This window comes from Lacerta agilis, chromosome 2, assembly GCF_009819535.1.
Source record: "Lacerta agilis isolate rLacAgi1 chromosome 2, rLacAgi1.pri, whole genome shotgun sequence".
Classification (NCBI taxonomy): Eukaryota; Metazoa; Chordata; class Lepidosauria; order Squamata; family Lacertidae; genus Lacerta; species Lacerta agilis.
In genome coordinates, this window is record NC_046313.1 from 52,783,640 (window position 1) to 52,809,418 (window position 25,779).

Consider the following 25,779-nt stretch of genomic DNA (forward strand, 5'->3'; position numbering starts at 1 on the left):
CACACTTAGTGAGAAGCAAGATCTATCAAACTGAGTCAGATTTACTTCTGAGGAAGCATGCAGAGGCTCAAGCTGCAAGAGCACTGGGGTCATTTTAGAACTGACACTTGCTGAAGGAGAGCATGTCCTCACTCAGATACTTAGATACTTCCTTTTGTTTTTCAGCCTGTACAATCTGAACATTGTATAACCTAATAGTAACACTGGTTTATCTTAATAGTAGTAATTGTCATGATTGGGGTGTATGAGGTGCTAGGGGAGGGGTAGTACCTCTGGTGAAAGGAGGGGATGATGGCTTCATAAATGGGCAGAAAGTGAGATGGCCGCTTTGCAGTTTAAATGCTTGGGAGAAGGAAGATGCCAGAGGTTACCAAGGGTGGGGTCGTGTTCAAGGGGGGCATTCCACAAAAGTAGAAGAATGCAGTAGGGTCATGGGGAAAAGCGGAGATGCAGAATAAAAGAGAGAAGTGGCTTCAGAAATAGAATTAGGATGGTGAAAAGCAAGCTTAGTACTTGACTGGGGTGGGAAGTGGATACTCTAAGCGTCAGGAAAAACTTTAGGACATTGAGAGCTGATCGACAGTGGAATGGTCTCCCTCATTACTTGGGAGGTTTATAAGCAGAGGTTGGATGGCCATCTGTCTTGGATGCTTTAAGCTGAGATTCCTGCAGTGCAGAGGGTTGGACTAGATGACCCTTGGTGTCCCTTCCAGCTCTACAGTTCTATTATTATAGAGTGTTCATATAGGAAAAGCAGAGGGATTGGTGAGCAGAGCAAGCAGGGGCAAAGTACCTAGTAGTATATAAGAACCTTAAAGAAACAAACTTATTTTCCTTTATGGTTTGGTTTAGCTCCTAGCATCCTGTTGAAGCTTGCACAGCATCTAAGTAGATTTGACATTCTGCCTCTAGGCCAAAAGTTCATTATACTCCATGACTGCAAAAAATACAATGCAAGGGGGAGCTTTATTTTAGTGAAATGTGTTTACCCTTTAACTCGCAGCATCTCTTCAAACGTCTCTGGCAGAGGATTTCCAAAACTCTCTGGGAGAAACAGGGTGAGAATCCCTATCAGCACAGTCAGACTGCCCATGACAATATAAGGTAGAAATCTATCATAGGCACCTGGTGAAAGATAGAAGTTCCAAAGTTTAGATTATATTCCAATATAGTTACAGAAGAACTGAAATAATTATTAGTTTATCATATTTGCATACTGTCCTTCCTCTAAAGACACCAAGGCAGCATGGATGGGTACAGTGAATATTTCACGATTTGAAGGGGGGAGAATTTCATATTTTAACGTGAAATTACCAATTTGGACTTCCTGAAACAATATACAAACTGAAATGCGGTTATCCTCCAAAATTCATACTTCTCTGAATTTTGCAGTTCTCCAACCAAAAAAAGAGAGAAAAGGTCAACACAAATATACACATATTCAGTTTGCATAAAAATATATACATTGGTAAAAGCATAATCAAAAATGCACTATATGAGGAAAATTGCTTGCAAAATGTATATTAGGAGAAATGTGAATTAAAATGCTGATGAATTTTCATGAGAACTAAAAAAAAAAAAAAAAGCAAAACTTGTGGAAATGTTACAAACTGAATTTAAGGTTATAAAAAAGATGAAAACTAAGTGAAAACAAAGCTGTCAGATTATCCATCCCTAGTTTAAGGTCATTCAGTTTCATAATCCTAAATTAGATGGGAACTGGGAATTGAAGGTTGTTTTAAAAACCTAGTTCAAATGCATAATTACATTACTAATGTAATGTAATAATTACATTACTGCATGTTGGAAGTTTGAGGGTAAGTGTTTTGAAGCAAGGAGTGATAAGGCAGTCAGAATTGAACTTACGCAACTGCTACCTAGAGATGACAGAAAAGTGAACTGCAAGATTCTTAAAATGATAGGACACTTCTTACCAAGGTAAACAAAGTAAGGAGCAATGATGCTGCCCACACGGGATGACATGGAGGTGGCACCTACTGCCATGTTTCTTACTATGGTTGGATAGAGCTCTGCGGTGTAAACATAAAGCATAGAGAAGGCAGACGTGATGCCAAATTTTCCCAACATCACCAAGATAACAGACAGGAGGTTGAGGTCTGCGGAAAAACAGAAACGGAGTCATAAGACCTCTATTGTTATTAACCACCTTTCCAGAAATCCTCCTTTTATCCCAACTATTCTTGCTTATCCTACAAACTGTTTTAAATGTTGCTAAGAGCACCACAGCATGTTAGCATATATGCCTTGTTGGTTAGTGGTACCTTTAAATACTTGATTTACAGAACAGGTCTGAGACTAGTACCAATAGCTAAATGTAGAAAATCTAATTAACCATAATAGCATTAAATGCACCAAATAAGTTTCTTAACTATTTAACATTGCACATTTGTTATATAGGCAGGGCCATTAAGAGCTGTGTCTTCATCCATGGTATTAACCTTCACCAGAGTTAGACAAGGCTGATGGGAGTTGTGGTTCAAAACATCTGAAGGCTGCACCATCGCTACCAACTAGAGAGACTTGTCGTTTTCTGCATGGGTGCAAGTAAATGAAGGCACTAAGAAGGCAAGGACCTGGTCCAGCCAACCTCTGAGCTACATAGCTTTCATTTATGCGCACAGATAGGACTAGTGAAGCTTTCATGCTTCAAATCCCTGTTAGAATAAATGCATGATGATACATCCTAAAGTACAAAGTAAGCAAGTCCATAATCTAATTTGCAACATGGATAATTGACTAGGATAATGGAGCTAAACAAAACTCAAGGATACTTAGAGGATTGGGTATTGGAAAAGACCAACCTGAGCTAACAGAGTCTTTACACCAGGGGTGGGGAACCCTAGGCCCAGGAGCCAAATATGGCCCTCCGTGTCTTTATATGTGGCTATCAGGACACTTCCCTGACCACAGCCCTCACTGGCCCAGCTGCACACTCTCAAGTGTTTTTGACTGCCTGGAATATGTCCTTGAACTTTGTTAATGCCTCTTGCTTGCCCGGATGAAGGACAGAGCAGTGCATGTAGCCCAATATACAAAGGGGAAATCTACAGTTTTTGCTTCACACTTTTGCCTCAGCCTAAACACTGCCATCTGGTGCTCAGAAGGTTGCCCAGAAAGAAATGTGGCCATTGAAATGAAAAATGTTCTCCATCCCTGCCTTGGACAGTACTGTCAAATATCAACACATCTATAGCATTGGTGGGTGTTCATACTTGGAGGTACCAGCTGAATGAACAGAATAACTCCTCCACCAAAGAAAAGGGTGCCAGCTATTGAATAACGCCGAGGTAAGGTTCGGAGCAGAAGCCAAGCAATCACATAGGCTGGAACCTCAATTACTGCTGACAGGAAACAATTGAGGTAGGCATCTCCATGTAGATTGGGGGTGTTGAGTGACAAGCCAAAGTAGCCAATAGATGTAAACATCCTGGAATAGGAAAGGGAGAAATAAATAATAATGATAATGATAACAACAACAACAACAACAACAACAATAATGTGCCTTGATGTTCAAAGTATTAGCCAATACAACCATAGCTAGTTATTTTCTACTCTACCTTTCCATGTAGCAACACTTTGTTTTATAATGTATTTGTGGTTTTAAACTTCTTTGTTTTCAGATACAGAGTGCTCTACACATTTTAAAAATAAATAAAATAAAATGCATTCATCCCCAAAGACAAGCATAATACTTGCCTTACCAATCAGACCAAAGGTCACTGAGCACTTCTCTCAGTCAGAGGCAAGTAGTAACAACATTTACAGAACTTTGCCCCTCCAAAATATATAGCTAAGACACAATGGACATTTGATAGCTTTGATTTTATTTTCTTGTTTTAAATAAGAGGTTTTAAATAAGAGCTTCTATTCTAGGCCCAGCAACGGAAAGAAATTTTCTAGCTTTTATGTAGGAAGGTAGGAACCTTATCAGGTTTCTGTTACACAGGGTCTCAAACCAGTGGATAATCTGTTGTTGAATTCCAAGTGCATCAGCCCCCACCAGCAGGGCCAATGGTCAGGTATGATGGGAATTGTAATCCAACAATATGTGGCGAGTCAAAGATTCCCTAGGCCTGAGTTGCACTATATGAGATTTTCATGAGCAGGGAGAATTATTATTTTTTGTGGCTGTTCTGCAGTTGCTATGTAACTGAGGGGACTTTACTCTGAAGATGAAATGTGGTCTATTAGATACCCATTATCTGACTCTCAACAGTTACCCACATCCATGCAATGCCAGCATTTGTTACGGCTCTTTGTAAGAAGTGCTTTCATTAGTAACAGCTCTGAATCTTCAAAGTGGTCTGGATTTCCTAATGGCCATTTAGTAAGCTAAGTACACTAAGCCCACAACATATATGCATTTAACTTGTCTGCATTCAGCTTTATACACATGCCAAAAAGAAGGGGGTGGGCAGAAAGGAGGCAGGGTTCTGGGGAAAATTATTTTGACAATCCCACCTGCCATTGAGCCCAGTGGGTTTCTACTATATGTGATTTTGGCTTTAGGCATGATTCTCAGAACGTAAGTTGTGGACTTACTGTACCTCAAACAGGTGCACTTCCCCTCCTCTTGTTTCCATCTTGTAGAAACGCTCAATAATGTTTAGTCATTTTAGTGCAAAGAACAAGGAAGCAGCTATTTTGGAATTCCCTGACCTGGGAGGCCCATTTGATTTCTTCGTTTGTCTCAGCTGTTTGCTTTTTACTGAAGACATTTTTATTCTGATAGGTATTTGACCTGCCAGGATGAAGAATTTTAGTGGGCAATTATTGGGTTTGTTTTGGTTTTTAAAAAGACTATTTTCCTTGACTGTTTTTCTTTTATTGAACATTGCCAGACATAATTGTTACTGGGGCACTTCTGCATGCATTAAGGGAGTAGCCCCATCACTGTCCTCAATTTCATAAGGAATCCATTTAATATCGCAGAGGCTAGAAACACATAGAGACTAAATATTCCCACAATTGCAGTAGACAGCTGAGCAACTCGCAAAATGTATGTTGAATTTGAACCTGCTATTTAAACACTTAGATGGGAATTTGAACAACTCAGTTCATACATGGTTTGTAGTGTCCTGTTGGAATCAGATCTTCCCTTGATCCTTATGTGCTTTAGAAACATACATACACTTACCACAAGAGAAGAGAAAAGACAGTGATAGTTGCAATATTTCGGGTTCTGAACAAGTCCAGAAGCAATCCTTGCTGCTGCTTGGCCTTCATATCTTGTATCTTAGGAGTGGGGGGGGGGGGAATAAAGTGAAAATGATTCCAAAAAAAAAAACAAGCTTAAAAGCCCTCAGTACCCAAAATGGGAAACAATTGTGATCAGGGGGGTGGTGCAGAAAAACTGAAGTCATGAAATAGGATTCAAGTTAGCTGGGAATCAGTTGTTAGATACAGGTAATCCACCAACTTATGTCTAATGGAAGTTCTGAGACACCATTACATTTCTGAGTCTGATTTCTTCCCCTTTTGTAGTGGTCCTGTTATCAAATGTATTCTGTTGTTCACTGCATTATGTCAGCTACCTATTTTATGTGTAAAATGAATACAAGGCTAGAATTGTCCAGTTCTGTCTTTTTCTTTTAGCAATAGTAAAGCCATTGGTGGAACCAAGTTCAGAATTCACTGCAGATGAGGGTTACAGGTTAGGAATCTACCTTACAGTAGAAAGCTAGATGAGTTCAACTCAATTAGGAGTGGGAAACTGGATCCAGCCAGTGGGTCAGGTCCTTACTACTACACTTCATGGGCCAACTCTGATAGGCTGGCTGGAAGGCCCACCTGTCAATCACTTGATGCCACATGGAATCAGGTGACCTGTTTTCCTTTGCCCATAGACTAGAGCAACCAGCTGGCCCTTGCACATGTTTCTACAACACTGCTCAGAGATTGAGGGAATTTAAGTGAGTTATTTTACTAACACATTAGCAACAGGTTAGAAAGTCACAGGTTGTCACTTAAAAAATAATAATCTAATGCTAAAAACCATTTTATCTCAGTGAAAATATTTTTCAAAGCTAATGATTTGTCCACCAAACTGAGATCCTTATTTTTACTTCTTTGTTGAAAGCATTCAAAGATCTTCCCACAAAGAACAGGCAAACGAGACACACCTATCTTTCAGCAAATTAAGAGAGTTCTTGCAAGACATTTTGACAGGTGAGGAAGACCCTAAAATAGTGCCCCCCTCTCTGCCAGGGAAGAAGGGATGAAGGAACAAGGCAGGGGAGAAAGAAACACATCAGGATCTGCTGCCCCTGGGGATCCTGATGTCCGGCGGTGATTGCCTTGTAGCCTTATTTGCCCCTACTGGTTACTCCGGTTGCGCCCAGTAAGAAAACATGCCTCACCTTGCCTCATGGGTGGGCTGGCCCTGAAAGTAATAATAAGTTTAAGGACCGCATGAGCCATCAACTGCCAGTGGCACATATTTACTACTTATTAGTATGACAAATGTTCCAGCTGTGGCTTGTTTACTATACTGGCTTATTGTAGCTAAACACAGGTAATCACAAAACCCTTTTGAAACAGTTACAAAGAAGGATCACAAAGTAGTCAAGCACATGGAAACATTTACCTCCACAGGGTCTAGAAGTATTGCTGGGGCTGGAACACCATTTATTTTGGCAGCCTTTCGAATAATAATTTCAGCTTCTTCAAATCTTCCTTGGGAGATCAACCACCGAGGAGACTCGGGAATGAACCTGAAACAAGCGTCAAATAATCAAGCTGATATTTTTAAAACTATGAATTTGCTGGTTCAAAGGAACTTTGTAAGCCAATTACTTCCTTAGTTGGAGTTTGAGGACCAGTTGTAGATATGATTGAGGAGGATATGTGTGTTTTATGCATGTCTCTTCTGTTTGTGTGTTACGCAGGGAGTGAGTTCTGTATTTCATATCAAAAAGGTGCATGAGGGCAAGGTGAGCCAAACTCTTCTTACCTCATGGCTATGTTTTATATGTCACAGATCATAAAAAGGTAAATATTCAATGTATTCCTTGTTAAATGTAATGCTAAATAAAAACAATCAGATCTGTTTCAGCAATGGTATGGAGCATATCAATGCTTTAGAAGAGTATCATCAAACTGTAGAGTTGGAAGGGACCCTGAGGATCATCTAGTCCAATCCCCTGTAATGCAGGAATATGCAGCTGTCCCATATGGGGATCAAACCTGTGACTCATGGAAAAGCCAAATAGTCTGGTTCTAAAGCACAATTGCCTCAATATTAATAATACTAAATTTCAGTAAAACTGAAAGCGTGTTTAAACAGTAGCTTTAATGTACAACCAACCATTATTAAGGCTATATACCAATGGTGGAGAACAGGATCCATCCAGCAGTCAGAACTTCAACTCCCCAATCTCCTGCAGGCCACTTTGGCAGGGGAGTGGGGAGGCCCACCTGTCAAACAGTTCAGGGCATGACATCAGGTGACCCAACTTCAAAGAAAAGACTTGGGAGTGCACTCTTAAGGGCATTCCAAATTCTTCCTTCCTTTGCAGCCTGGCTCGAAGTTAGGCTGAGCTGCAGCTGAGGATACCTTCCAAAAGGAGCTGACTGCAAACTCCACTTACAGCAGGGATTATTGGAAATCCCACTTACAGCAGGGATTATTGGCCTGGTTTCGACATCAGTAATATGGTAACTGTACAGATGTATGTAGAAGTAGGCTTTCAGAGCGCAAGCGCCCAGGTCTGTAATTTTTCTTGCTTACATACATTTTCAAAAAAATGAATCATAGTTCCAAAAAATGCTTTGGGCATGGCGTGTGTACACATCAATGCTCATATACAATTTGGAGGAAGAGCTTGCTTTGACGTTTTGAGGGCATTCTTTGCAGTGGCACGAAAACCTGCAAAACTGAATTGCAGCAGGAACTTAGCAAACTGAGAAAATGTTAGTAGTGCCATCTTGTGGGCATGGCTGCTTCTCAAGCAGAATCCAAATGAAGTTAGCCAGGAACTGTGCATGTGATTAAGGCAAGTACATGCTTACTTCTCATTAAAGTAGAAATATTATTCTCATAAATTGTGGCATTGCTTTCTTTCACAGGGGAAATGGTCCCTCTTTCCAGAAAAACACTTCAGAAATTAGATAATCTAGTATCCGTAGAAAGTCTTGAATGATAAGAAACTGCTGTTTTTTCCCCCTCCAAATGCTCAGATATTAATGTAAATGACAATTCCTTTATAGCAGAGATGAAATATATAGAATGTGCAAACCAAATACTAGGATTTCACATTTGGACTTTCTAAGATTTTGACAACAAAAAGATGTTTTTGTCCCTGTGGATCATTATGGGTTTGTTTTCTGTTTTGCTGATTTGTTCATGGGTAATACCCCAAAACACTACTTGTTCCTTCACTAGGATTCCTATGTTCACAGAAGTCATAAGCTGGCACAAAATAACGGCCCATTCTTCTAATGCTGGCAAAGAACTGATCTGAACCCTACACAGCCACCTTCCTTGCTCCCCCTTCCTTATGCGGTAGGGTGGTGCCACACAGTGTGTGTGTGTGTTTGTGTGTATTTGTATGGACCAAAGCAAGGCATTCCCCTTACATGATACTCCGTGGGCCATTAATTGGCCAGGTAACAGTTGTAAATACTTGCAAAGCATAGGAACTTTATATAGGGTTAACACCCAAGGCATTTATGGGACTGGAATGCTAAGGACTAATACTACTGGTAGGCACTGCATAAGCTTTTCCTAAATCTCTGTGAAAAGGAACATGGGAAGCTGCCTTATACCGAGTCAGTCCATTGGTTCATCCAGCTCAGTAATTATCCATGCTGACTCACAACAGCTCTTCACAATATCAGCTAGGGGACATTCCTATCCCTGCCTAGGAACTTCAGACCTTCTGCATGTATGGCAAGTGTTCCATCACTGAGTTAGGGCACGTCTGCCATCTCTAGAAGGCTTGATAAAGAATGAGGTGGTCACTTATGACCATAAAAGAAAAATATAGTTTCTCACAAGTGCACTTTGATATGATCTGATCTCATGTCAGGGGCTTTTGTACAGTATCATCTTACAGCTACATTTCCAATGGGAATTTGAAAAGAACCATCTTTCCCACATACTTTTAAAAAATGCATAAATGCCACTTTTCAACCAAAATGTCCCCAAAGTAAGATAAAAATATTAGTTTTAATTAAGAACAACTGTTAAATACTAAACATAGTAAATTCAAAACACAGTAATACTAAGCATAGTATCCAGGCCATATTTACTAGAAGCATGCCCTACTGAGCTCAATGGAGCTTATTTCCAGACACAAATATGTCATACTGTAGCAAATGAGTATTTAGATTTCTGCTGCAAACATATTGGTCTATACTGTAATTTAACCAATATAAAATAGGACTGATTTTCCGCAAGCAACCAAGGGGGGAGAGGAAAGAATTTCACAACAGTTTTATTTCACGAGCCCAATACTTTCTTGTTCAGGAATCCCGATGGTATAATGCACAGGTTCCTGTATCCAAACCCCAACGTACGTGCACAGAAGGAGCACCAAGCCCCGGCAGGAAATGGGAGGTCTATGTGCATGTCCCATATTTCCATCCAACTCCTTGCAAACTTTTGAGGAACATGAGCTTTAGTATATTTAGTATTGTATTTTATTTTAAAGTTAAGTTGTTGTACGTTTTTTATTTATGCATTTATTTTAAATTATACAGCACTTTGCACCTCATCTGGGTCTCAAAGCAGTTTACAAAGAATAAAGAAAATACAATAAAATAAAATATAAATTAAAATGTTGCCCAGAGAATGTATGCTATGGGGTGGCTAATACATACAGACATTCAGAGCAAAAGGGCTGGATGGAGACACAAGAGTTCTGAAGCTCCCTATTTCCTATAACGCCCAGTACACAGAGGCCAAAACCCTATAGTGAGCCCCCCACATGCAGGTGCTTGCCTGCAGGGATGTTTTCATTTAATACAAAAGAGAAAAATAATAAAAAAGGCAACAGTAAGGCATTTCTGCAACAAAATGAATTAATTTGCTTAAACCTATAAAAACCATTAAACCACATTCTCTTTATCACCTTAATATTGAAACAGAGGTTGTTCACTGAGAGAGGATTCTACAAGTTAGGATCTATACATGAAAATAAGTTGAGGAGTTGTCTGTTTGGCATAATTCACATCACAGATCTTCTCTGAGCAACAAGCTAAGTGTAATAGGTCCCCACTCTCTTGTATGCTACTTCACCAAGTCACAGACAAAATAACTATATATATTATCTCTCTTCATACTGAAACCACATAACCAGCCAGAAGCGAGTTCAGTGAGAATTTGTTTAAATTTGTATTGATTTGAAAAAAGGTGTAAAGGAAACGACTGCAACTGAAAGCCAAAAGAGAAATATCCAAGAGCACTTGAGAGGGGTAGTTTTGTGTACACACACAGGGGAATTGGCAAGTGTTGAAATGGCCAATACTGAAATGCATGAAAATCCAAGAGTTGTAGTGAACATGAGGGAAGAATGCATGGAAAACACAAAATTAACCCTCCCCCAAAAGCAGGGGTGGGGGGAGAGGAGAGAGGGAGTGCATTTTGTTTCCTGAGCATAATAGCATGGCCACTCAAGCCAAAGTCGGCTTCCTACACCCTACATACTGTCTAATAATTACCTTCCATTACTACTTTCCATTCTGGCCCCCCTAAAACTGTTTCAATAAACACCCATCTTCCAAGAAACTAGCTTCACGTCTAAAGTGTATCAGGCAAACTGGAAAAGAGATATTCCATTTGGATCGCAGATTGTTGCAATCCATCTCCTTCAATCTTATGTTATTTGGCCAGCAGAACTGGAAAAGGAGAGTACCTCTTTTGGGGGGGTTGCTACAGATACCTGTGACAGTCTTTTCAAAAATGTGGCCCATTATAAAATGTGGTCCCTTACTTTGTAGCTGCTGAATCATATGGACACTGGCTAGCTATGAGCTCAACAACTCAAGATTTGCAGGAACAAAAAGCAGGAAAATTAAAAGTGGAAGGAAGAACTATATGAAGATACAAGAAGTAACTAAAGGGAAAACTCTAGTGCAACCACCGTAGGAAAAAATACATATGGTAGCTAGCAGGATTTTGATTAAAACTATCTGCTACTTTATTTTTGTGGAACCAAGGCTAAAAAGTAGGGACAATTCAGGGAGTCAGGTCAACCCCAAGGCACATTTCTAATCTCTAACAGTCAGCTTTATCCTTCAACAAACTGGCAAACTGATTAGCAGAGTAGAAAGCAGCTGGGACCAAGGTTGAACCATGTTTTTGTTTCAGCAGCTAAAGTGGGGAATTCATTGTAGAAGTTTCTCCCTAGCAAAAACACACATCAAACATCAGCCACCAGAAACTTAGGGAGAGGGCTTTGGTGGATAAGGTTAAAGATGGAGGGCACCTATGTAGAACTCAAGCAAGTAGTCTGAGGTTGGGAGGAATGGAGTATGGGTGGAGAAAAGACACCATACACATTCCCTGTAGACTAAAATGTAATGAAGCAAAATTGCTTAACAGGGTAGCAGATTCTTAAAACACTTTTTTAAATGCACAGCTCCTGTATATTAAGAGCATCTGAAACTGATGTGTTCATAATAGTGAAATTGTAAGGCCACTGCCAAATCATTGTTTCAAGTCAACAAATCTAAAAAGTTGACTGAATCCTTCTCAGAAAATTAAAAATACCCCTTGTTTGCAGCTGTTCCCACCTCACTCAAGCCCATCAAAAGTGGGCGTAGAGATGGTCAAATACCGTTATCAATAGGTCTACATCGTAGAATCTGTACTAGTTTTTCTAGCCTGTTGCAACTAGCCACCACTTGAATTACCACTGTGCAATTTCTAGGAGAGTGAATGCCTTATGTTCTGTTGCCCAGAACTTGGGGGATAGGAGAAGGAAAGCAGATAATGGTATTCAAAAGTGTGTGTGTAAACAAAACAAAAGGCCTAATGCAAGAAAAATAAAGAAACCGAGCTGGGAGTGCATAAAGGCCTGAGGTAGTGGGGGGAAAGGAGTGTTAGCTATAGAGTAGAAGGGGGTGGATTCAGAGAGCCCTGCAATGGTGAAGGAAGCAGGGAAGAGAGAAAGTGTGTGCACACTATGGGGTACAGAGAGAACAAGGGATAAATGAGTTAGCATAAATACATTAAATTAAATGTGATATGTCCCTCAAAACCATTTGAGCTGTACACCACATTTTAGAATCAACTTAACAGCTTTTTCAGTGAAGATGAAAAAAATATTAGCTGGAGGGTGGGGTGGGGTAGAGGAATAAAAAGGCCCATACTCCTGTTCATGTTATTTGGAGCAGACACCAACTATAGAATGAATAAAAAACTATTATTACTGAAATATTTAGTGCCAACGTATTGCTACCGGTAGCTACTGGAGAAAAAAATTCTGTCAGGTGAAATCCATGGGCACCAGGGCAGACAGGGGCAGAACTAGCCCAGGAGCAAAGTGTTGGGAGTAGTGTGGCTCTTCTCCTACTTCACCATCTGAATACTCTACTAGTGAAAATAGCTATAGTATTAAGCTGCTACAAATGGTGATGTTGGAATAAACTTAACATCACATCCCAAACTGAGCAGTAATGCAGGATCGAATACCAAGCAAAACATACACACCCAGTCCAAGACAGGTACATATGTGTTTTCAATATTTTTCTGGTTTTAGAAGTTGAGTTAGATTCAGCATCTGTGTTAGGAATCATTAGGTCATTCAATGGTTTTTAGGGAGCTATCCCCCCCCCCAAAGATGAACTTGCAATGCCTTCCCCAATCCCTCACTATGCCTAGATATGTCAGAGTTGCAAACAAGTAAATAGGCTACATATATCAAATACAGTGGTACCTTGGTTGTCGAACGTAATCCGTTCTGGAAGACTGTTCCTCTTCCGAAACATTCAACAACTGAGGCGAAAAGGGCGGTCAGCGAAGTCAATGGAGAAAATTGAAAAAAATGCAGCAGAAGCTGTTAGACTTTGGAGGCACGTTAAAAAATGGAAGCATTTACTTCTGGGTTTTCGGCGTTCGAAAACCGAAACGTTTGGCTTCCGAGATGCTCAAAAACCGAGGTACCACTGTACATACAGAAGGTATCCAACTGAAATTATATAAAGTGATCTGGAAGATGAGGTATACATATATTTAACTACTACTTTTCTATGACTACTATTGGAGGAGCAAGGTGAATGGTCTATTTTATGTAATTTATAACAGATATTTCAGGAAAAATTTTAGTTGTAACTATGAAGAAAATGGGGATGGAAGAAAATTAGAGAAAGGGAAAGGTTGTATAAGAGTGCTCATCTAGTAAGATTCAAAAAAGGCAATAAAAAAGCTGGAGGAAAAAGAATAAGAAAAACGAGAAATAATTTCAAAATTGCATTGAAGAGCCGACACAGGATGCACTCAACCAAGCTACCCGAGACAGTCAGGCTCTAAAAAGAAAGATAATTTATCTGTAAAGAACATGTTCGGCATTGAAGACAATTCTGTTCTCTGCAACCAAAATGCCAGGGGTGGGGAATATATCCACAGCAACCAAAGGCTGTTAAAATCCTCCAGCTGGTTATATAACAATGCAAGTTGAAGGCTATCAGCTACAGATGACACATTTCTGAAGCTGAACGCCTTTCAAACGTTAAGACTCACCACCACAGTGGAACGCAGCAAACCCCAGGTACAGTAAGAGCCAGTAGCAGCATCCGCCATTCTCTGATGAAGTAAGCAAATAGTGGCAGCAACATGTAGCCAATTGCAAAAAATATGCAAACTCCTAATGTAGAGAATATAATACGAACTGATTTGCCAAGAATTTCTGTGCCTGTTCAAAACAAGGAGTGTGGGTTAGCATCTTAACTCTCTCCCCCCCTCCTTTTAAAAAAAAGTTACTCGAAATATTCTATTGCATTTTGAAAAATGAATACAGTCTTTTAAATGGAGCCAATTGTCCTAGAACATTTCAAGAGAAGTATGGCCCAAAATTAAGCTATGCTTGTAACTATGGTTTAATGTGTAAGATAGGATATAATGCTGGGGGAGGGGGGGGGAAATGGGAGGGGATTATCAAACACAGCTTTAACATTACTGTATTAAGAATCTGTTTCAACCTCTATAAAAAAATATCAGAATTGCCTTTGCTAGGTTTGACCAAGGTTCAGATAATCCATTATTATGTTCCCAACACATCTCTCTAGTAGACAAGTAGAGCATGAAAGTAAGAGTCATTCCATTTGTAACCACAGCTTAGATCCAGAGATGTCTTGTGCAAGCGAAAAAGCAATTCTGCTTGAGAAAAGCTGCCCTCGCAAATTCCTCCAATTTCCCCAGCCTACAGCAGTGCATTGTAGCCCAGCCCATTTGGCTCCAGAGGGGCTGCTGACCTTCAGGAGAAGATTTTGCAGGGACCCAGATGGCGTTTTTGGTGGGGAGTCAGCATAGCTCTGTCATACAAGCAGAGTCCCATTTGATCCTATCTCAATCCAACAACTAGTATTAATTCTCACAAAAATGACTAGATGTTTGCACTGCTGTGAGTGCTGAAGACTGCTCCCTGCAAGGCCCTTTCCACCTGGCCTTGGGGGCAAGGCCAGACTCATCCTGCTGTATTTCAGAGACTTCTGGGAGTGCTGAAGAGCCCAGACTCACTAGAACAAACTGTGGGGTTGGGGCAAATGTTGAAAAATGCTTTAAAATGTTTTAAATAAGAAACATAATCTTAATTTAAAAAACAGAAAATAAGGGCTGTAATATGCAAATTTATAATGAGATTTAAGTACTACTTTGGTTCACTCCGAAGAATAATAAAAACACCTGCCACATTCCCCAATAACCATCTGTAACAGAAAGCTTTGAAGAAGGGGGAAACTTCCTGGTGCCAGTAATTCTGTGAAGACTATGGGGGCTAATGAATTATTTCTTTGGTGAACCTTCAGTGTCATTAAAAATACACTTATCATTTAGGTAGCCCTTTCAAATATTCCAAGTCCTTCACATATATTGGCCTAAACCAGGGGAAAAGGTGGGATATGAATAAATTCTTTATCATCATCACTCCAAGTATACATTCATGAAATTGTTAGGGCCGTGGAGTTGTTAGTGCCCCCAATGCAGGCAGAAATGTGTCAATCTGTGGAGAGGGGAAGCAGGGCAGCCCCCTCTCTACAATTCGCTCTCCTCTTAAACAGTTGATCGGACAACCACACATTTAAAACTGGGTTTTCTAAGTGCAGCCCTAGCAGCTGCATCAAAAGAGGGAAACCAAGCACAAGGCCCTGAGGGATTATTTCAGCAATTCCCTCAACAAGGGAAGGAAGGAAGGTCCATATTATTATTGCAATGAAAGTGCATATTACTATTACTCCCATATTGGGGACTGGGAAAATACTATTGTGTAAAACTCCCTAGTGAGTTTGTAGTTGAGGCAAGATTTGAATTAGGGACTTCACACACTTAGCCACTATGCTACATCATCTCTTACAGTACAATTGCTATTGATACTCATAAAACTGTACCATTATGCATTTCCTTCTCTAAGATGAAGTCACATTACTATTTTGTATTAGGCCCCTTTCCAGTTTAGCATCCAGCAAGTTCAAAAATCAAGACTGCCAAACCTAGGGAATCTAATTATTGTTTAACCTTTAAATTTCCCTTTCATATGTATCTCATCACAATAGGCCACCCCATGATTGAAAGAAGGCCATTGTGTAAACCCAGTTAGAAATATTGCAAGATTTGAATGATGAACCAACTGGTGCAGCAAATTTTATTTTTTTCTTCAGTTCTGTGAAGAACTGTTCTCTGAAGTAGTTTATGGAAAATGAAATAATCTAGTATGTTTCACTGGTGACAAGATTCTCAACAATGGGTACCTGAGTTTTTGTCATTGCATCCTACATTTCAGTCCACAATTTCTTATTTTGAAGAAGACTGAATTCAGCAGAATCAAGTGGGTGGTTCAGATGGATTTTTTGGGAGGTGGGGTGGGTCTCTATCTCTCTTTCATACACCCACCCACTCCTACCCCCTATTTTACAATGTGCCTTACACATTATGAAACAACTTTGTATGTTCTGGAATAAATTAAGAAAAGAGGTTCCAAAGTTGCATACGAATCAGTTTCTATAAAATATATTACGTGATTCTTTTCCCTTCTCCCTTTATTTCCTGCACTTGTGGCCTCCTTAAACACATTTTAAAAACACAAGTTTGTAGTGCTGGAATCGTGTGGAATCGTTTCTTAAATTATAGTGCTTCATTGTTGCATGTCCCTGCAGAAAATAAAAAGAGGAAGGAAGATACTTTCAGGAATTTGTTCTGTCTTAGTTGGAGCGTGCTCAAAGAGGTTTTCAAGAGCTGTGCCACCAGAAATATGCATGCATCAGGTCATTTTCAAGTAGACTCTGGCAATCTGAATAATTCTTGAAAATTGCTTAAAGAACAGTGCACTCAGTACAACATTTGTTGTGGAAGGAATGTGCACACAAGGGTTATGGGTGCTCTTTTTGACCTCCTTCTCAATTAAGAGTGTGTGGCAATATTCCTTTATATACACCAGGGCAAAGAGGAGAAAGTATCAGTGCACTTTATTTCCTGGCCCTCAGTGCTGCTACTGCAGTAGGAAAAGAGAACATCTTGCCTTAAGAATGCTCTCTTTTTATTTTCAAGATGAAATTTATATTAATTCTCCTTATGAAATTTTGTTTAAAGTGTCACTAAAAGTTATAAATCTAACCATTCTTGGAAGTCGGATGATGCTTAGAAAATTAATATGTGCCAATACAGTTTTGCTAACATGGAGGGGTGATAAAGAAATGGTAGTAATAAAGTTTATGAGCCAGCGTGATAATGTGGGTATGTTTGATCAAGATAAAACAGGGTGGAATTCTCTGTCTGCCTCTGAATGCTAAGGAATGACACACCCACACAAACTTGGGATTCATGCTGGGGATCAAACCCATGGAGATGACAACACATATTAGAAACCTGGGGCAAAAACGTGATGTGTTTTAAACAATTCTGGGCAGTGATGGGGGGGGGATGAGGTGCTGGTACTCAATAGCCCAATAAAGGATTAGTAGGGCAACAAAAGAAGTGCCTTTTAAAAAACAATTACATACATATACAAGTGAAGTTGCTTGCTTGTGTGTGAACACAGTGTTAAGGCACAGAGGGTGCATGAGCCTAGGAGAGGTTTTGAAAATAAATCAAACTGTGCAGTATGATTATTAGATTGAAAAAAAGTGCCCCATAGTACAAAAAAGTCAGAAGTTCCTCCAAAAGAGAAAATCATTGCTCCAGTTTATTGAAATGAGCATGTGTGAACTCAAAGCATGTCCAAATGAAGTGATTCCAGTAGTTGGTGGATGTAACTTTCCACAACTGCATGACTCCCTGCCTATTCCCCCACTCCTGTCCCCTGTACAATCCTGCTTCAGTGTTTGGGATTTGTGGCTACAGCCTTTGAGATTTCTCCAGCAAAGGGTACCAAATGAGGAAGGAAAATCTGTACAAGTACGGAATATGTCGGTTAACAGAATTGCATTGTTATTCAGTCTACGCTGCTGGAGAGACAATGAAAATGGACATCTTAAGCATATTTTACTTAAATGCACAAAGACATGAGGCATGGACAAAGTGGGTTTAAATTTAAAAAAAACCAACCCACAAGTATAACATTTTCCATTAAAAAAAAAAAAAACAAAGCATGGCAATGCAGTTCACCATTCCCATTCTGTCAGCTGTGGTCGACAGGATGGTGCAAGTGGGGTGGGGGGAGAGCACACCTGACTTCCCAACACCAAGCATCATTGCCACTTACCAAGGGGGGAGGGGCAAGGCGCTGGGAGCTCCGCATGGTGTGCCACAGTGCCCACATGGTGCTGAGCATCCTGCACCTCACTCTTCCTCCTCTTGGTCAGCAGCAACAAAGCTCAGCACTGGGACACTAGGAATGCATCACTGTCCTGCCTGAGAAACCCTGCTAACCCCGGCTGCCTTCGGCCCAGCTTGGTCCAGTACAAGAAAAATAATGCATGGCAGTTCAAGGAAACACAATTTTGCCTCAACAATAGAAACATTTTTTTTAAAATGGAAAGAGTCGCTTTCTACATGTTAAAATGCATCATACAATAACATTCTGACCCTATATCCATCACAAGAGGCTCCAAACACCTCAAAACAAAGTTGAACATTTTCTGGGGGGTGGGGAAAGATTAAAATATCCCACCCCAATAAAAACTATAATAATACAGAAGTTTAAATGAGTGTCAATGAAACCATAATCAAATTTACAGAAACTTAGTAATGTTTGGATTGGGAAAGACAAGCACCTATATGTAAACTGCTCTGGTGTGGTAGCCACCTTCAAATGGCTCTATATGGAGGTTGCCTCTACCAAGTAAACCATTTACTTGAGTGTTACCTCCTTTGTGCCTCCTTTTCTCCTGACCACCATTTAGATTATAGATTATAAAGGATTTTGGAGCATAAGCTATTTTTGTTTACTTATTTTACCCTGTGAATCATTGTACACAGTGATGGCATGACACAAATAAATCAAATAATAATAATAATAATAATAATAATAATAATAATAATAATAATAATACCAGCAGCATGGAACACCTAAGCAAAATGAGATAACTGATTTTTAAAATATATATATATATACAATTTTTGACAAATTTTGCAGATGCATACCACTCTAGTCTCCATAGGAATGTAACATTTTTGAAATGCCCATTCAACTCATTGTTCATCCACATTTTGGGGGACGGAAGAGTTTTTGAATTGTTCTCTGCTCATTTCTCACCAAATTACTGGGAAACTTAAATATCTAGAAATAATTTCCATGCCATTGCTGAAATTGCAATTGGCCAAAGAAAGAAATATCTTCATCATCTCATCTAGTGTGGCACAGAGAACCAGACCTAAATTCCTGACCTACAGAGCAGAATAGATTATGGCAAATTTATCTATATCAATTTTGCTAAATGTTCCTAAAATAAGTCTAATCTCTTAGGCAAAGGACTATCAGTTACACAGAATCATTTCTTACTAAGTGAAATTATTTAGTATGCATACTCAAACTACCATGCTAAGAGGACATTTCAATGGAGTGGAAATAGTCTTACCTAATATGAAGGCCACAACGTAGTTTGAAATCTGCCCCATGCCAACTAGAACAAAAAGAACTGTGAACATTTCCCAGCTGGTTGAGAAGATCTGCAGGAAGCTGAAACCTGTCTGCACACCCATGGTTGCAAATAGAACAGACTTTCTGCCAAACCTTTTGAGGAAAAGAACAAAAAACAAACAAGCAAGACCGTAAATGAATCCACAATATTGTTCTAGAGAAAGCAAAGAAACCTAGCAGGTTGATTTAACTCAAGGAGCAGACATTTCTCCTGCAGATAGGGACTGGAGCATTGAGTTTACCTTTTGAAAGTTTAGATATTGGCAACATTCACCCAACATTGCAAGACCTGTTCATTATTTTTCACTAGAACACAGACTTGTGACATTTGATGAGCCCCACTTTTCAAAAATGAAAATGGTGCCCTAGAACAGAGATGGGCCCAAGAGTCAAATGGAATTCCCTGGGCCCCTCTGTCTGGCCATGGGGACTCAACCCAGGCCACACACCTTCCCCAGCCACACCCTTCAATGGTCCTGCTTTACAGCAAAGTTTCCCAAACTTAGGTCTCCAGCTGTTGTTGGACTACAACTCCCATCATCCCTAGCTAGCAGGACCAGTGGTCAAAGATGTTGGGAATTGTAGTCCAAAAACAGCTAGAGATCCAAATTTGGGAAATCCTACTTTACAGGAACTTTTGAGTGTTTTTTCCTGTCTGGAGTGTGCCCCTGGACTCCAATAATCCTTTTTGCTTGCATGGATGCAAGGTAAGAGTAGGGCATGTGAGTGTGTGTAGAAACTCTCATATTATGCAAAGGTAAAATTTACATGTTTTGTTCTGCCCACTTTTGCTTCTGGGTCCTGCCCACCATGGGTGTGTCCCCCCTGGAAGGATGCCAAGGATTAACCAACAACTCACAAAAATGTGGCAAGCTTTTGAGTCCTCCAGAACTCTGCATCAGGCAGGATGTTATAAAAAGCAGGGAGTTAGCAGAATCTTTTTTGGGGGAGGGGAGTACAAACATTAGGCAGGGTTGCACCCATGGGGTCAGCTTGTAATAATGATGATGATGATGTAGACTATTCTTTGAACTCAAATTAGTAAGGCTTGACTACCACCAATTTGTCCTGTGCATTCTCTAATTGCAAATTAAAATGGCAATTAACTATGCTCATCAAACCAAGAGGCAGCACAGCTACAGGTACCTTTGCTTTAAACCATTGAAATTATGTAAATATTGTTGGACAAAATTCTGGGGTTTTCTGTATTCTGTCTAATTGGAGTGATGCTTAGTAAAGAGAAGCAAGATATAATCAGATAACAAGTATTTTAAGTATCAGCTCATGTCACAATAATTTTACAATTGATAAAGTTAAATAATCTGGATTTGCCTTTCCTAGCAGATGAACACATGGTGGCAGCATGTCATTTTCATTATCTCCTGATGAGAGATGAAAATCTACAGCCATGGAACATCCAGTGGCAAGCACAGGATGAATTCTGCGTTATTGGTTAGAACATGGATGACATATGTATGCCATGCATGAATTTGTTTGGGTTTTAATAGAAACGATAGAAAGCACAGATTGCCTTTGTCCAGCAACTCAAGGAGCAAACTACATGCAAATACATGTATTGTACTAACTTTGTTTTTAAATGAAATAGCCTATGGGGAGTTTCTCTGAAGTTCCAGATGCATTATTTGTCCTTGTAAATGTGCCCCTGGAACCCACCAGGGAAAAGTATTGGGGGGGGGGGAGAGATTAAGCAAACAAAAAATAGGTCCAGTAAAACAAGGGTTCAGCACACACTTCCTTTTACTTATCTCCTCAAGATCCCAGCCTCTGAAGGCAACATGTCCAGAATATTAGCCTTCACAATAATTAATTACTTGCCCTTCATTCTAAGATCCCAGCGCAGGTTACAACAATTAAAACAGAATAGTAGAAGAGTCGAAAACAACTTACAATCACAGAAATAACAACAGCATTTTGCTGCCCAAATTATAACACTGATTGTGAAAACCTTGCAGCAATAGTTTACCACAATCCCTTTTCTTTTATCTTCATCCTGGCTTGGGTGTATTTTTATTTCCTTTTCCTGTGTTACACTCATACTCACAGTGTCCTTTTACGGAAGTGAAAATTAATCTGAAAGTACTGGCATAAACAGGTTGCATAATATTATTATTACTTACTTTTTGTAGGCAAGAATGAATACCCATATACAGCATGGTACACTCACAGTCTCCCTCTCTCCCTCATTTGCATGTGTAAGACTTGTAAAGCGCTTTGAGGTTTTTAACATTTATACAAATGTATAAATTTCATTAAATAAATAAATTAGATGTAGATGTCAAGGAAGTATGTGTCTTTCTTTTTTTATTGAGGCACGCCTAAAAGAGTTTAGAAAGTAAAGGGAAAATTCACATTGAGCATGGCACACTATTTGAAGCCTGCTGCGTACGTCTAATTTTGGTTCACAGCTGGAATTGAAAACACTAAAAATGATCCTGCACCCTCAAAAGCGCAGGGCAAAAATCCTAGGGCAGCCAGCTGACTGTGTACTTTACCTGTCTGAGAGCTGTCCTGATACAAAGGATCCAAGCAGCACACCCACAAAGAACAAAGATGTGGTTAAGGGGGTTTTCCAGTCATCATCACACACCAGATTCCACTGCAAGAGAAACACAACAAAGTAAACCCCATGTCATTAAGGCATAAACTTATCTTAAATTGGTTACTAACTACAGTATATGGATTAGCAGTGACTAAGCAAGAAAGAAAACTTAGGGTAGTGGGGAAGCGCTCAGTAAAAATATCACCTGAATGTGCTCCTGCTGAGAAAAAGCCAAATCCCATGCTAGAGTGTACAGGCTCTCTCTCTCTCAATCTCTCTCTCACACACACACACCACCACCACCACCACTTACGCACATCCCCATCACTCACAACCACATTTACCATGAAATACTGTAAATAAATAGCCCTTCCTTCACTTGGGGTTGCTGCCCAAGCGAGGGAAGGCTGCCTTTGATCAACCAGCGTTGTGGGGTGGGTGGTGCCCCACCTCTGCTGCATTTGCACCCCCATCCTGACACCAGTTCTGCTGGGCGCCCTTCTTGGCCCTTCTGGCTCTCGGCAGGCAGATTTGGGACCGGCCAGGCTGTTCTATTTACTGTCCCAAATTGGGGAGATATTCACTAGCTTATATGGCTGTAAAGAAAGGATTCTGAAGATGTTCGGAAGCTAACCCTGAGATGGGAGGAGAAGCAAGCTTTGGAACAAATTTAGCTAGCTCCTAAGGTATTTCAAAAATTGGGAACTCATCTTCTTAGTCATGGTGCACTGCAACAACCTGGGGCAAACAAATCAATCCTATATAGACACAATCACCTAGGAGTAAGCCCCACTGAAGTTAACAAGACTGACTTTTGAGTAAGCATGTATAGCATTGTGCTATCATCTGATGTTGTGCTTTGCATTGTAACCTTATGCTAGCCTAAGAACTCTCAACACACAAGCAAATTAACTGAAATACGGATCTTTTTTGTTTACAAATATAGAATACTTTTATTACCAACACCTATACAGTCGTACCTTGGTTTTCGAACAGCTTAGTTCTCAAATGTTTTGGCTCCCGAATGCCACAAATCCAGAAGTGACTGTTCCGGTTTGCGAACTATTTTTGGAAGCCGAACATCCAATGGGGCTTCCAATTGGATGCAGGAGCTTCCTGCAGCGAATCAGTAGCCGCACTTTGGTTTCCAAACTTTTTGGAAGTCGAACAGACTTCCAGAACGGATTCCGTTCGACTTCCAAGGTACGGCTGTATACCTGAAAGAAATGAACTCTTTATTACAATGCATTTGTCTGTGTGTACAGAGTTAATAACAGGCATTTGCTGAAGATAAAATCAATACTCTGCAAATGTAGGCCAAATATTCTTCAGTTGAGAAATGCCGACAGACAGCTCTGCTCCCGCAGAGCTTGGATTACAGAACTCATGCTCTGCAACATGCACACAATTGGCAAACAAACCAGAAGTCAAATCACTTTCAACAGAGCATATATTAACCTCTCATTTCTACTGTGAACTATTTAGATCTTTCATCTATTTCCAACTCATTGAGCGACGATTACTGGAAGAGGAGAAGCAGAAGAGAAAGAGATGGGGGGTTGGGAGAGAGAGAATGACTGAAAGAAAATACAGTCCAGAAACATTATCAGACTTTATTTATATTTATTATGGACTAAAAATACCCAGCTTTTGGAACGAGAGGGAAATCATAGCAAAAAGAAGAAGAAGAAGAAGAAGAAGAAGAAGAAGAAGAAGAAGAAGAAGAAGAAGAAGAAGAAGGAGAAGAAGAAGAAAATATCTCACCCACTAGCTTTTATATTGATGTTGCACAAGTGTAAACTGGTTAACTATACAGTATTCTGTTTCAATTTGTGATAGAAGGAAGAGGCATGTGGGGGCATTTCAGGAGCGGGGAATGATATGGTACCAAGTGTTAGGCAACTGCTATTCCTTAAACAAACTCAGGATGAGGAGCGTGCATTTGCCAGCTAAGTTTTTATTTTTAGTCCACTTTTTTCCTTTGCAAAGTATTTAAAGCAGCCTTCAAAATATAAAGTACGTCACAAAAAAATAATCAAAACAAGATTAAAACAAGACACAATGGATTGTTATACACAACTTGAAATTTTTAATTTCAATAATAATTTATTTAATTTGTATATCTTTTAACCTATTTTGTTGCTAGTAATTGTAAATCAGAATGTGCGCGTTTTCTCTGTTCTTGTTTGTTATGTCTATGGGCTTAAAGCCAAAATAAAATAAACTGAAAAAATGAACTGAAACTGATTAAAACAAGACTGGGGGAAAGATGAAAACCTGTGGTTCTTTACACATCAATGGCCAGAGGGTGGAACAGCAGTTCTAACCAACACCATCCTATGAGATCAACATCCCAGGAAAAGGCAGAAAAGCTGCAAAACAATGGCCTCAAATCCAACCTCACAAGGTATCTCAGAAGGATACTATGGCTGATGGTATCAAAAGCTACTGATACAGGGGTAGGCACAGGATTTCTTCTGGGGTGAGGGAAAATAAAACACTAAAAAGGGAAGCAGTAAAGTTTTTTCCTCCAAAATGAGAATAGTGCCTGTACATTTTGTATCATATTTCAGGTTCTACATACACAAGCTTTCTCTGTTGAAGTCTGGGGGTGACTATTCATGGGGGTGCAGGGGTGCCTTGTTGCTTTCCAGTGCCCTGAGAGGTCCAGCAGAATCAAAAGGTTTGCACCTCCCCTCCTCCATCTCCCAGAAACAGTCATGCACCAGGGTAACCAATGTAGTTTCTGCACCAAAACTATAGATTTTATCCAGTGTTAGTCCTACACATACTAGGTCCATTAATTTCAGTGGGTTTGCTCTGAATATAACTTAGTTGGATAGAATCTCATCTGCTTGTCTGTCTTATACCCTATGTTTTCCCCAACATGGAGCCGAAGGTGGAAGCTAGGTCTGAGCGAGACTGTAAAGCATTCCAAATACTCAGTTTTCCCATTCCAAGTGGAAAACTACGCTTTAGGTAAGTACAACTGTACTTTTAATGGGAAAACACCTGAAGCTGAACCACCACCAGCGTCATGATCCTGCATGTACATGTCTCTGTTCCCTAAGTAGCTTGGTTCACAACCTCAGGGTGAACACGCTGAAAATGGTATCCATAACATGACTGGACAGAGCCCTAGAACTGATCAGCTCCAACTCTATACGTCGTATCTCAATTGGAGTGGGTGTGAAGTGTGCTTTTATAAGACTAATAAAAGCCTTTGCAGACCGAGAGGCAGCAGTGCTCTGATGACATGGCAGCTGGCCTCAGGAGGAGGGTTGGATTCTGGCCCCAGTGCTTGACTGTTTCTGGGAATCACAAGTGGGGACAGTGCTGCCGCGCTTAGGTCCTGCTTGTGGGCTTCTCATAGGCAACTGTTGGTCACTCTGAGAACAGGATGGTAGACTAGATGGGCCTCTGGCCTGATCCAGCAGCACTCTTCCTAGGTTCTCTTTGCTTCCTCAAGTAAAAAAACATTTTTATTCAGCAAAAAGTGTTTCCAGCAGGCCAGCACCAATATACTTTGCTCAGATTTTTGTGGGGCACAAACTGCAAATATGCAGAGTGACATTTCCTTGAAGCAGCACTTGAACTGCCATCCTTCCCACTGAGTCACAGCACAGAGGCAGATGTTACTTGTTTGCATTTATTTACCATGCTCTTTTGGAATTTCCTAAAGCTTGCCATTCCCATGTGTTGTTTCTCCCCTTTTACGTAATTTAATAGGTGTGCCCCAACCTAGTGAAGAAATAGACATTTTCTAACTGAACACTAGCTTTCTACTCAAGATTTCCTGGCTTTGAGAATGTCCCTTATCATGCAATATTGGAATTTTGAAAATTAGCCAGGTGGCTGGAAGAGATGCCTACCATTGCCTAAACTGGGTGCAGGGGAGCCTGAAGTACTGTTTCTCAGAATTTTTCAAAATAAGTTCCTTCTCTCCTTCATATTTAGAAAGCATAA

General features: G+C 40.1%; 1 protein-coding gene across 1 annotated transcript in view; it reads right to left on the reverse strand.

The window, feature by feature from the left end:
• Positions 1-25,779, reverse strand: part of SLC22A4 (solute carrier family 22 member 4) — a 48,915-nt gene that overhangs the window by 440 nt on the left and 22,696 nt on the right. The window contains exons 2-9 of the mRNA XM_033140059.1: positions 21,767-21,870; positions 19,192-19,346; positions 13,706-13,877; positions 6,608-6,734; positions 5,159-5,256; positions 3,234-3,448; positions 1,935-2,117; positions 990-1,125 (exon numbers count right to left, since the gene is read on the reverse strand). Coding sequence (XP_032995950.1) covers positions 990-1,125; positions 1,935-2,117; positions 3,234-3,448; positions 5,159-5,256; positions 6,608-6,734; positions 13,706-13,877; positions 19,192-19,346; positions 21,767-21,870 — 1,190 coding nt within the window. The remainder of the gene's footprint in view (positions 1-989; positions 1,126-1,934; positions 2,118-3,233; positions 3,449-5,158; positions 5,257-6,607; positions 6,735-13,705; positions 13,878-19,191; positions 19,347-21,766; positions 21,871-25,779) is intronic.